Source organism: Procambarus clarkii, chromosome 16 (genome assembly GCF_040958095.1).
Source record: "Procambarus clarkii isolate CNS0578487 chromosome 16, FALCON_Pclarkii_2.0, whole genome shotgun sequence".
NCBI classification, from domain to species: domain Eukaryota; kingdom Metazoa; phylum Arthropoda; class Malacostraca; order Decapoda; family Cambaridae; genus Procambarus; species Procambarus clarkii.
In genome coordinates, this window is record NC_091165.1 from 41139729 (window position 1) to 41152434 (window position 12706).

Sequence of the window (12706 nt, forward strand, 5' to 3'; positions counted from 1 at the left end):
CAATACATACAAGACTCTAGTCATCCAGATCAATACATACAAGACTCTAGTCATCCAGATCAAGGAAACAGGCCAAGGAGATGAACGTAAGGAAAAAGAAAGCAGAGAAAAAAGTGAAGACAGACGCAAGCAAGCACAACTCAACACTGTGTGAAATGTGGTGTTTTGGGACGAGTATTTTTGTAGCGTTATGAAAGGTTCTCAGACAGCAGAGTGCATGTACTCCAGGCGGCAGCTGGGAGCTGGGGGAGCAGCGGAGGTCTAGGGGGGGTCGTGGTGACCTCTTTCTGACACTGTCTGTGACTTTCTGGGGCTCTGGTTCTGGCTGACATTCCCACCAGGGGGGCCTCGAACCCGTGCTCGCGTTCTGGTTGTAGACTGATACTCATTGTTGACCAGACCACACACTAAAAGGTGAAGGGACGACGACGTTTCGGTCCGTCCTGGACCATTCTCAAGTCAATCGACTTGATAATTCGGTCCAGGACGGACCGAAACGTCGTCGTCCCTTCACCTTCTAGTGTGTGGTCTGGTCAACATATTTTAGCCTTTACATACATACTTTAATGATTTAATACATACATGCATACATACATGCATGCATGCATACATACATTAAATACATACATGCCATACATACTTTAATGATTCATAACGATGAATCACGTTATTGTGATTCATCGTCTGCATTCTAATTGTATTCGTCTTCAATCGTTTATCGTCTGTGTTCAATCTTCTGTATTCATTGTATCTGTCGATTATTTCGGTGTTGTTGATCAGGATGTCCCTGGTGATGGTCCGGCTGTTTGTACAAACTATGTGTGAGGCTTGTTGTTTTTGGCAGTTAGAAGCCTGAAATGATATGTTGTTGTCTTGCCTATATATTGAGATCGTTGGGAAGGACTAGCCCCAAATGGGCTTGTTAAGGCACAGTGGACACGTCTCTTTCATGGCGTGGCAAAATGTAGAAAGGGAAGAGATGCTTTGCAACTGTCTTGGAACCAATTTTAGTTCTCCATTTATTTAAATGAGATCACAAATGGTTCGTGCAGAACAATGCCAAAATTATGATTAGTTATGTGTGGTTGCTAAACTGCTGCTGAAACTAGTTTCAAGATTGGTTATATTTGATGAAACGAGCATTGAAATTGTTCTATTCCAGCACGGAGAACATCTCTGACGGTGCCTGAGCCACCACTGGTGTTGGAACTGTTCCTGTGTGGTGTGGTCACAGAGAAGCTGTGTGTTGGGTCTGCATTTTGTGGACTTCATAAAATACTCCGACTCGTCAGAGCTCTTCTGTGTGTCGGAGTCTGCAATACTTTGGGTTGGGTTAATTTTGTTTTCACTGGATTGGTGTCTCAGTCTTGTATTTTGTTTAACAAGTTTTCACACATGTCGCTGGATAATGAATCCCAAAATAATGATGAGGAACTTCCTTGCTTGTTGACTTTGAGTAAGGTCAACTGACTATGAATAAGTAATGCTACGTGGGATTCAATAAAATTTTCCTCATGACTCCTGCTGTTACATTAATGGGATTAATGATACCTGTTACATTAATGGGATTTCTGTTACGTTAATTGGTTAATGATACTTGTTGTTACATTAATGGGTTAATGATACTTGTTGTTACATTAATGGGATTTCATCGTGCATTTGAAGACAAACTTTAGATGTGAACTCCTAACTCACACCAGTGTATGGGAACAATGTGTGAACATCCTGACCACTTGGCTTCCGTTGAAGCCTCAGGATCCCTAGATGATTCAGTTGAATCCCAGGCTGTAAATGGCTTTATCACGTCGTGGCGATGTGGTCTAAAGGAGTGTACTTGGAGGTACTCATAACATAGAGTCGAATCTTCCTCATGGCTCCAACTTATTTCTCATTATTTTTAATATTAACAATAGAGTTTATTTTACTAATATGCTTATTATTATAAATAATATTATGATTGAGATGCTTACTACATTACCGTTGTGTTTAAATGAAAGTGAAGAATAGACCCAATAGACGAGTAAGTGAATAATTAACCGGAACTGTTGAAGGAACCTCACGCTCAAGGGATAACTACACAGATAATGTGTAGCAACACACACTCAAGGGATAAGTACACAGACAAGGTGTAGCAACACACACTCAAGGGATAAGTACACAGACAAGGTGTAGCAACACACACTCAAGGGATAAGTACACAGACAAGGTGTAGCAACACACACTAAAGGGATAAGTACACAGACAAGGTGTAGCAACACACACTCAAGGGATAACTACACAGTGGTCTAACCCACTTCCAGTGTACCATCTTCACTCCACCATGACCTCTAATGACCCAACCATTCACTCACAGTTGGAACAATGTCCTGAACAAGGGATTTCTTGCCGACTAGAAGCTTATGTAGCTGTTCTTAGTGGTTTTAACCCAACCTCAAACCAAACTATTATATTGATGTATTAACATAGTTGGTGTTCAAGGACTGACTGACTGCTCCAGCGCTGACCTATTGACAGACACACTATCATCATATCTGTTTGGAGGGCAACCACTTGGACTGGACGGTAGAGAGACGGTCTCGCTTCATGCAGGCCGGCGTTCAATCCCCGACCGTCCAAGTGGTTGGGCACTATTCCTTCCCATCCCAAATCCTTATCCTGACCCCTTCCCAGTGCTACACAGTCGTAATGGCTTGGCGCTTTCTTCCTGATAGTTCCCTTCCCTTCTGTTTTGAGGGAGATAAATTATCATTTTTAGTTATTATAATTACAATTATAAATAAAATATTATGATTACAGTTGGGAGTTACATTGTACACTGTCATCCACCAGATACGGTGAATGTATACTGTCATCCACCAGATACGGTGAATGTATACTGTCATCCACCAGATACGGTGAGTGTATACTGTCATCCACCAGATACGGTGAGTGTATACTGTCAACCACCAGATACGGTGAGTGTATACTGTCATCCACCAGATACGGTGAGTGTATACTGTCATCCACCAGATACGGTGAGTGTATACTGTCATCCACCAGATACGGTGAGTGTACACTGTCATCCACCAGATACGGTGAGTGTATACTGTCATCCACCAGATACGGTGAGTGTACACTGTCATCCACCAGATACGGTGAGTGTATACTGTCATCCACCAGATACGGTGAGTGTATACTGTCATCCACCAGATACGGTGAGTGTATACTGTCATCCACCAGATACGGTGAGTGTATACTGTCATCCACCAGATACGGTGAGTGTACACTGTCATCCACCAGATACGGTGAGTGTATACTGTCATCCACCAGATACGGTGAGTGTATACTGTCATCCACCAGTCACCACCAGTGTCCGGCTACAGTCACCACACACCGTAGGTCACCAGTCACCACCAGTGTCCGGCTACAGTCACCACCAGTGTCCGGCTACAGTCACCACCAGTGTCCGGCTACAGTCACCACCAGTGTCCGGCTACAGTCACCACACACCATCCGGCTAAACTGGTAGTACTTATAGTACTGTTTGGTCCAAACTACCAATGTACTCTCTTCTACTGTTGCTTTCTGTCTCATTCTGCTTTGTTTCTTGTCTTTCTCTACTCCATTTACGTCTCTTTATCTCCTCCTCCTCCTCGTCTCCTCGTCCTCCTCGTCTCCTCGTCTCCTCGTCTCCTCGTCTCCACAACACCCGTGAGAGCCAAGACATTCACTCGTTTTTCAATACAAAATAAATTGAAAATACTTCTGATGATAAATAGTTTCTCCTTCACTGTCTCGTGAGACTTTCTTCGTTAATTTCTATTTATTTCAATATGTAAATAAAGACAGCTTCCAGCACTAGTAATCGGGTAATGGTGGATCGGGGTTCGAATATTATATAAAATCGAAATATTATTATTATTATTTAATCCTGAGTTCTGAGGAGCGTCAGAGGGGGAATATTGCAGGATATTCCAGACACTTTGTCAAACTCTGGTTCAGTCTCTAGTGATCCTTGTGGGTGCAGTAGTACTCCAGGTTGTAGTTCTGTTGACCATGTCGTGGTCTAGTCGTCTAGTGTGAGTGTTTTGGAAGATCCACCGCGTAGGTTCGAATCCTCTTTACGGCTTTTAGGGATTTTCTCGCTGATGCTGTCACGTTGGTGTGATTATTCTGAGTATTATTACTATTATTATTATTGTTATTTTTCATATTATTATTAATATTATTATTATTATTGAAGTTGTTACATAAGATTTTAGTATTTTTTAGATTTTTTTGCTTTATTAAAGTTAACCATTATCGTTAATATTAGAAAGCGTGAAGTGGACACTTCAGAGAAAACTAGATTTTTTGGGGTGACTTAGGAAATAATTTCTTTATATCAATGCAGAATAATAATTTATTACTACGGGGGACAGGCAACCGGTGTTAGGCTTATATCAAGGTCATTCTCCCCCACCCTAAGTCTGGCTACTAACCCCCCCCCAAAAATCCACATAAGGCTGACTAACTCCTGGGTACCTATTTACTGTTAGGTGAACAAGTGCATTAGGTGATACACAACGAACCCAACTATATCTGTCCCGCCTGGGATTCGAACCCGGAATTCTATATTGTGAGTCGAGAAGGAACCTGACTGAACTAGAGGTCATTCCGGTTGTCGCTGCGACTACCAACACTACCACTGTCTCTGGCATCATCATTTGGGGGTCCCCGTAGTACAGTGGGGTTCGTTCTGGACTCACAATCGAGAATTCTGGGCTCGAATTCCAGCGGGACAGAAATGGTTTAGGGCACGGTTCCAATCACCTAATGCAGCTGTTCACCTGGCAATAAATAGGTACCCAGGAGTTAGTCAGCTTATGTGAGGTTGCACCTTGTGGGGGGGGGGGTCAGTAGTCAGACTTTGGTGGAGGGAATGACCTTGATATAAGCCTAACACTGGTTGCCTGACCCCGACACAATAAATTATTATACTGTATTGATATAAAGAAATTATTTCCTAAGTCACCCCAAACAATCTAGTTTTCTCTGGTGTCCACTTCACGCTTTCTAATATTAACGATAATGGTTAACTTTAATAAAGCAAAGAAAGCTAAAAATATACTAAAAACTAATGTAACAACTTCAGTAAAAATAATAATTATAGTAATAATAATAATTATAGTAATAATAATAATTATAATAATAATATTGAAAAATAACAATAATAATACAGTAGTATTATTAGGGTGATATGTTAGGGTCAGTAGTTAGGCCTTGGGTTAGGGGGGGTGAGGGGGAGGAGACCTCGATATAACTACCAGTAACTACCTACTTGTAACTAGCAGTTAGTGTGGCCCACAGAGCACCGCTACTCCAGCTTGTAACTCCCCGGTGTTCACAACTAGTGGTCTGCGTGTCGGGGATATTCTCCTCGCTCCACACTCAACAATAACACCAGAACCCGCAGGTTTTTTGTGCCATATTTTGCAGCAAAAAAAACAAGCAAAAGCGCTGCGTTGTGGGTGTAGCAACGGTGTTTACAACCTCAACAGTGGGTGTAGCAATGGTGTTTACAACCTCAACAGTGGGTGTAGCAACGGTGTTTACAACATGAACAGTGGGTGTAGCAACGGTGTTTACAACATCAACAGTGGGTGTAGCAATGGTGTTTACAACCTCAACAGTGGGTGTAGCAACGGTGTTTACAACATCAACAGTGGGTGTAGCAACGGTGTTTACAACATCAACAGTGGGTGTAGCAATGGTGTTTACAACCTCAACAGTGGGTGTAGCAATGGTGTTTACAACCTCAACAGTGGGTGTAGCAATGGTGTTTACAACCTCAACAGTGGGTGTAGCAATGGTGTTTACAACCTCAACAGTGGGTGTAGCAATGGTGTTTACAACCTCAACAGTGGGTGTAGCAATGGTGTTTACAACATCAACAGTGGGTGTAGCAATGGTGTTTACAACATCAACAGTGGGTGTAGCAATGGTGTTTACAACATCAACAGTGGGTATAGCAATGGTGTTTACAACATCAACAGTCATTCACTCAACTTTTTGAACATATATGACGACCCAGAGAAGCTTTCAATTCAACTTTCGAAACAACAGTTCATAATTTTTCAGTTACTTGATTTATTTAGAAATTTTACAGTAGATGTCCCCCTCCCCAAGAGAAGGAAGACTAAGGATGAACAAATGTGGGTGGAGGACATGATTGGCTACAAGCATCACGAACTGACCAATGAACAGGTGCCATGAGGTCACGTGACCGGTGAGACGGGCAGCCAGGCGTCCGATTGGTCTGGGGGACCTTAGTGTTGCGCCAGACGTCAAGAAGAACGGACGTACCAGGATTAGCTCCGGGCATCTGTGTGTTTGTTGCATCGTGATATTGCGAGGAGCAGCCTAACTTCCCTCTGAGGGGATTTTCCCGACATTCCGAATATTGCTGGATTGAGTTGTAACTGGGTGGCGATTAATGGCCTTGGACCGCTGTATTGCATGTTCTGGGCTTGCAATATTGGAATGTTGACCACTCCACAACCTACTCTGGGAGTTTCATTGACAATTAAGAACAGTTTCGGGTCAACAAACATCGGTGTTTGTAAAAATAAGAGAGTGCAGTGAAAAGTTACGGTGTCTGCAACCAGTGACTGCTCTTCAGTGCGGTACTATTACTGTAAACGAGCGTAGTACAAGCAGGGATATCCTACTGCTCTCCGTGACTTGTTGTGAAGTAGTGAACTGCGAGAAAGCTGTTAGTTCCGCCACTAACTATTTGCAGTCTAAGCTGGACAGTGAAGTGGCACCTGTGACGTAGGTGCCAATGCCACGCCTGAATGTGGTAGTCATCAGGAACCACCTGTTTCTGCAGTGTAGAGTAATTACAGGGATGATCCGGAGGTCACATGTTAACTTGTCCTGCACATGTTTGACCCGTGTGTCATCCTGAGGTCATTTAGGGGGTCCCAAGCTAACTACCTTCCTCCTGAAAGGTGCCAGCAAGTGCCAAGGAACGAGGGGCAGCAATCTCGCGCTAATTGATGGTTCACCAGGGCAACAAATCAATGGGCCAGTCAGCTGTGTGTGGGTAGTCCGGCATCCTCAACGTTCACTACGTCACTAAAGTGATGTGCTAATTTGCCCGAACCTAACCTATCAGCGCACCCACGGATAGAAAACGGGACATCACGTCAGTTTTGCGAAACGCTGTGACGTTTAGTCCTTCAGTTTCGGGCCGTAGGGGATGCATACGTCGAAATATGATGTGCTCGAGAGGATGGGGTGTATAATGTAGTGTTGGTGTATAATGTATTTGTACAATTTAGTGCAGTTGTATAATGTAATATTGTTTAATTATCTGTTGTATATTTTCCCGTTGTATAATTTAGTGATGGTGTATAATTACGTCTTTTTGAATAATTTAAAGAAGTATTATAGAGCGCTGCCTTTTCACTGAGTGTTGTTGTATAATTTAATGTTCTATGATTTAGTTTTGTTGTATAATATATTTTTGTTATATAATATATTACTGTTGTATAATTTATTATTGTTGTATAATTTATTATTGTTGTATAATTTAGTATTATACCATTTAGTGGTGTATAGTTTAGTGATATTGTATAATTTACTGTTTTTTATAATTTAGTTTTGTCTAACTCAGTGTTGTATAATTCAGTGGTACTGAGTAATTCAGTGGTACTAAGTAATTAAGTGTTGTATAATTTATTGTTTGTAAACAATTAATTTTTCCTGAATAATTTAATGTTTTATTTAATGTTGCTCTATAATTTGCTCTATAATTCCGACATTCGTCATACAGTGTTAGGTAATTATTGTATTTTTATTTACAACTTTATTTCTTAAAACAATTTTCTTCCGGTTACTAAACTGCGTCTTTATTAATACTCATTAGTTAAATATTTCTTATCAAGTAATTTGATGTGAAATGTATTAAATAAAAAATTCTATAATAAAATAACGTCTTTATTAATCCTTGCTTAGTATAAAGTAGTGAAACACATGTTTGTATTAAACTCTCTTGTGTGTGTCAATATTCAGGTGAAATACTTTCATTAACCTAAATCAAAGAAATATATTTTGCTAAGCATCATTATTATTAATATATATATATATATACATACATATATATGTATATATATATATATATATATATATATATATATATATATATATATATATATATATATATATATATATATATACATACATATATATGTATATATATGACCGAATATGGGTAATATTAATAATTCTAACACGAATCTTCTCAATATTTCTTAAGTATTACTTCACTGTCGAGGGTAATTGAAAAAGTAACTCTCCAAAATTATTTTTTTTCCATTTTTATTTTTGGTCTGACGCCTAAAAGCGTTTCGTAAGGGCGTCTTACATGTTCAAAGTCTGGTTTACACATAACATATATCATGCTTATATTAGTTTTGGGTGAGGTGATATGATACCAATGTTTTGGGTGAGGTGGGTATAAATTGGGCATGAAAACATAAGGATGACACGGGGGAGACATCTCCCGTCACGCAGGGTGCAGTCGCGCCTCCACAGATCTCCAGTATCAGCTCTTGATACTGGTAATGACTCAAAAGGGCCACCACTTACGGGCTATTCATGCCCGTGCTACCTTTTGGGTGGCTTAATCTTCATCAATCATCATAAGGATGAAAGTAACTGCAGAAGGCCTATTGGCCCATATTTTCTCTTGTTTCTTCTATGTTGGTTCGGGGTCTTGAAGTGGGAAGAAAGTAATTACGTGTTAACTACCTGTTGATTGCTGGTCTGGACTTCTTAATATGTAGCGCCTCGCTGATGTCGAGTCTCCTGCTGTAGTTATATCTGTCGATTATTTCAGTGTTGCTTGTCGGGATGTCTCTAGTGATGATCTGGTTGTGTGAGGAGATTATATGTTCCTTGACGGAGCCCTGTTGTTTGTGCATTGTTAATCGCCTAGAGAGAGAGACGTTGTTGTCTTGCCTATATACTGAGATCGTTGGGGCTGACAGTCCCCAAGTGGGCATGTGAAGGCGTAGACGACGTTGGTTTCTCTTGAGGCATTTTGCTTGGTGTCTGGAGAGTTTTTCATCAGCAAGTTGGCGGTCTTCTTGTTTTTGTGGTCAACTGTTAGTTGCATGTTCTGCTTGTGTCTCTCGGGATAACGTTCCTCTCAGTAATATCCTTCAGGACACTTTCCTCCGTTTTATGAGCCGTGGAAAAGAAGTTCCTTTAAAAACCATCCAATAGGAGGTACAGGTGTTGTGTTGGTTGACTCTTCGGAGGTTGCATGGTGTGTCACCTTTCATTTAGTGACGTCTTCAACACAACCGTTAGAGACAATCAGTAATCAACAATCAGTTAACAAATAATTACATTCTACCCACTTCCAGACCCCGAGCCAACGCAGAGGCAGCATCTAATGACCTAACCTCAGGAACATAAACTGCCCGGTTGATACATTTAATACCCAATTAATACCCCTGATCCATTTATTCAGTGATATATTTAATACCCAATTAATACCCCCCTTTGTTATGTCATTTATCCATCACCTCGCACAAAGAGTTTATAATCCGATGTTAAACACGGTAAAGTTGTCTTTGAAAATGTAAGGTGTACCTTGCGAAACGCTTCCCCAGGCGTCAGACTATAATAAAGTATAAAAATGAACTTTGGAGAGTTAATTTTTCAACTTCCCTCGACAGTGAAGAAAAACATAAGAAATATTGAGAAGATTCGTGTTAGAATCATTTTACCCTTTCGGTCATATATATATATATATATATATATATATATATATATATATATATATATATATATATATATATATATATATATATATATATATATATATATATATATATATATTTTGGTAGCAGTCTTTCCTGTAGACATATATTATTAAATATGACCGAAAAAGTAAGATTAATAATTCTAACACGAATTTTCTCAATCTTTCGTACATTTCTTTTCACTGTTGGAGGTAATTCAAAAAACAACTTTGATTTTTGAATTACCTCCAACAGTGAAAAGAAATGTACGAAGGATTGATAAAATTCGTGTTAGAATTATTAATCTTACTTTTTAGGTCATATATATATATATATATATATGCGAACAAGCCTGAATGGCTTGCATCTTGTTCGCATTTGTGTTCCTCACGTGTGCCCCAAAGAATGAGGTGATTTGGTAAAATGCTATGCCCAAGATTACTATCCGAGTGCCGGCGGTGGGGTGGTTCAAATAGCCTCGGCTATCACCTCATTTTGTCCGGTCGTGATGGTCAAGTGGATTAAGGCGTCTTGTACATACCAGTTGCGTGGCATCTGGGAGTATGGGTTCGAGTCACTTCTGGGGTGTGAGTTTTCAGTTATATATATATATATATATATATATATATATATATATATATATATATATATATATATATATATATATATATATATATATATATATATATATATATATATATATATATAAACACCATCCAATAAAACGTAAACAAAGACTAGTTCAACAAACATTGCTTAATATCTATGTACTCTTTTTTGTGTTTTTTTATTATTTAAATACATCAACACTTTATTAAAATCAAGTTATTTATTGCTAATAATTTAACCTCGCCACCATGGACAGACAGACTCCTCGTGGACGCTATCCGACAGCAACGTTCATTCAATGTTACTGGAGAATATTGTGCTCGGTTGGGCTCGAACCATCGGGCGTGGGAGGCGAACCTGCTCTATTCCTCCACTTTCTTTTTGACGCAGATAATCCCTTTCCTTTGATTCACTTTCTCGGGAAAGGGGAGAAGAGTGATGTCGTCTGTTGATCTGTTGTACTGGGCGCTCATCCAATCATATTCCACGTTGCCTAATGACGTCACGGAGGTTTCGACCAATGGGCGGTTGACTTTCTTGTGTTGGGCGTGCCGGCGCACAGGCACCCAAACACTGCCTAGTTTTCCTGTCTTCACGCAATCTGCAAAATAAAAATAAATTATAAAAATTATAAACTGATATTTTACTTTTATAAAATTGTAATTATTTTGTAATTAAAATCATTTGTTACTTGTAACCTTTCTCTCTAATGGAGAATATATTTGTCGAAGCTTGGAGGCCAGGCGCTCGGGGATAGCATCACTCACCTTTGCATGAGGAGCGACCTACGGTACGGGACAGACATAGGATGGTTCGGGGTCACTGTAATTCAAGAGGGAATACGGTGCCAAGGTCACAGTCTGACCACCTCGATTTTTAACACTGTAACCAGGCTACTCCTTCACATATAGTTTGGAAACAAACATGTCACAAGGATTTAAAATTATTGTATATCTAGAAGAGACGTTTACCATTCCTCTCGTCTATCTATCTATCTATATATATATATATATATATATATATATATATATATATATATATATATATATATATATATATATATATATATATATGTCGTACCTAGTAGCCAGAACGCACTTCTGAGCCTACTATGCAAGGCCCGATTTGCCTAATAAGCCAAGTTTTCCTGAATTAATATATTTTCTCTAATTTTTTTCTTATGAAATGATAAAGCTACCCATTTCATTATGTATGATGTTAATTTTATTTTATTGGAGTTAAAATTAACGTAGATATATGACCGAACCTAACCAACCCTACCTAACCTAACCTATCTTTATAGGTTAGGTTAAGTTAGGTAGCCGAAAAAGTTAGGTTAGGTTAGGTTAGGTAGGTTAGGTTGTCGAAAAACAATTAATTCATGAAAACTTGGCTTATTAGGCAAATCGGGCCTTGAATAGTAGGCTGAGAAGTGCGTTCTGGCTACTAGGTACGACATATATATATATATATATATATATATATATATATATATATATATATATATATATATATATATATATATATATATATATATATATATATATATATATGCGAACCTGAATGGTCTCCAGGAATACATGCAACTGAAAACTCACACCCCAGAAGTGACTTGAACCCATACTGCCAGAAGCACTCTGCAACTGATGTACAGGATCCCTTAACCACTCGACCATCACGACCGGACAAAAGAGGACTGAACCATCGCTTGTTTGGAAGGTGGTTAGGGTCAAGTAGAGTGCCAACACTGGTAGCCCACAGTGAGCACAGTACTGTGAAAATGGTGAGGTTGTGCTTAGTGGACATTGGTGTGCTTGAGTAGTCCCCAGTCACTGTTGTCACTGTTGACTATGATGAGTTTATAGTGATAGTGAGCAACAGGGAGCACAGTGACGTGATAGTGAGCAAGAAGGAGCACAGTGACGTGATAGTGAGCACAGTGACGTGATAGTGAGCACAGTGACGTGATAGTGAGCAACAGGGAGGACAGTGACGTGATAGTGAGCAACAGGGAGCACAGTGACGTGATAGTGAGCAACAAGGAGCACAGTGACGTGATAGTGAGCAACAAGGAGCACAGTGACGTGATAGTGAGCAACAGGGAGCACAGTGACGTGATAGTGAGCAACAAGGAGCACAGTGACGTGATAGTGAGCACAGTGACGTAATAGTGAGCACAGTGACGTGATAGTGAGCACAGTGACGTGATAGTGAGCACAGTGACGTGATAGTGAGCACAGTGACGTGATAGTGAGCACAGTGACGTGATAGTGAGCACAGTGACGTGATAGTGAGCAACAAGGAGCACAGTGACGTGATAG

General features: G+C 39.8%; 1 protein-coding gene across 1 annotated transcript in view; it reads right to left on the reverse strand.

Annotated features, from left to right (window-relative positions):
* Nucleotides 1-10464: 10464 nt before the first annotated feature.
* Nucleotides 10465-12706, reverse strand: part of LOC138365369 (uncharacterized) — a 103212-nt gene continuing 100970 nt past the window's right edge. Inside the window, exon 3 of the mRNA XM_069325679.1 lies at nt 10465-10986. Coding sequence (XP_069181780.1) covers nt 10748-10986 — 239 coding nt within the window. The 3' untranslated portion in view covers nt 10465-10747. The remainder of the gene's footprint in view (nt 10987-12706) is intronic.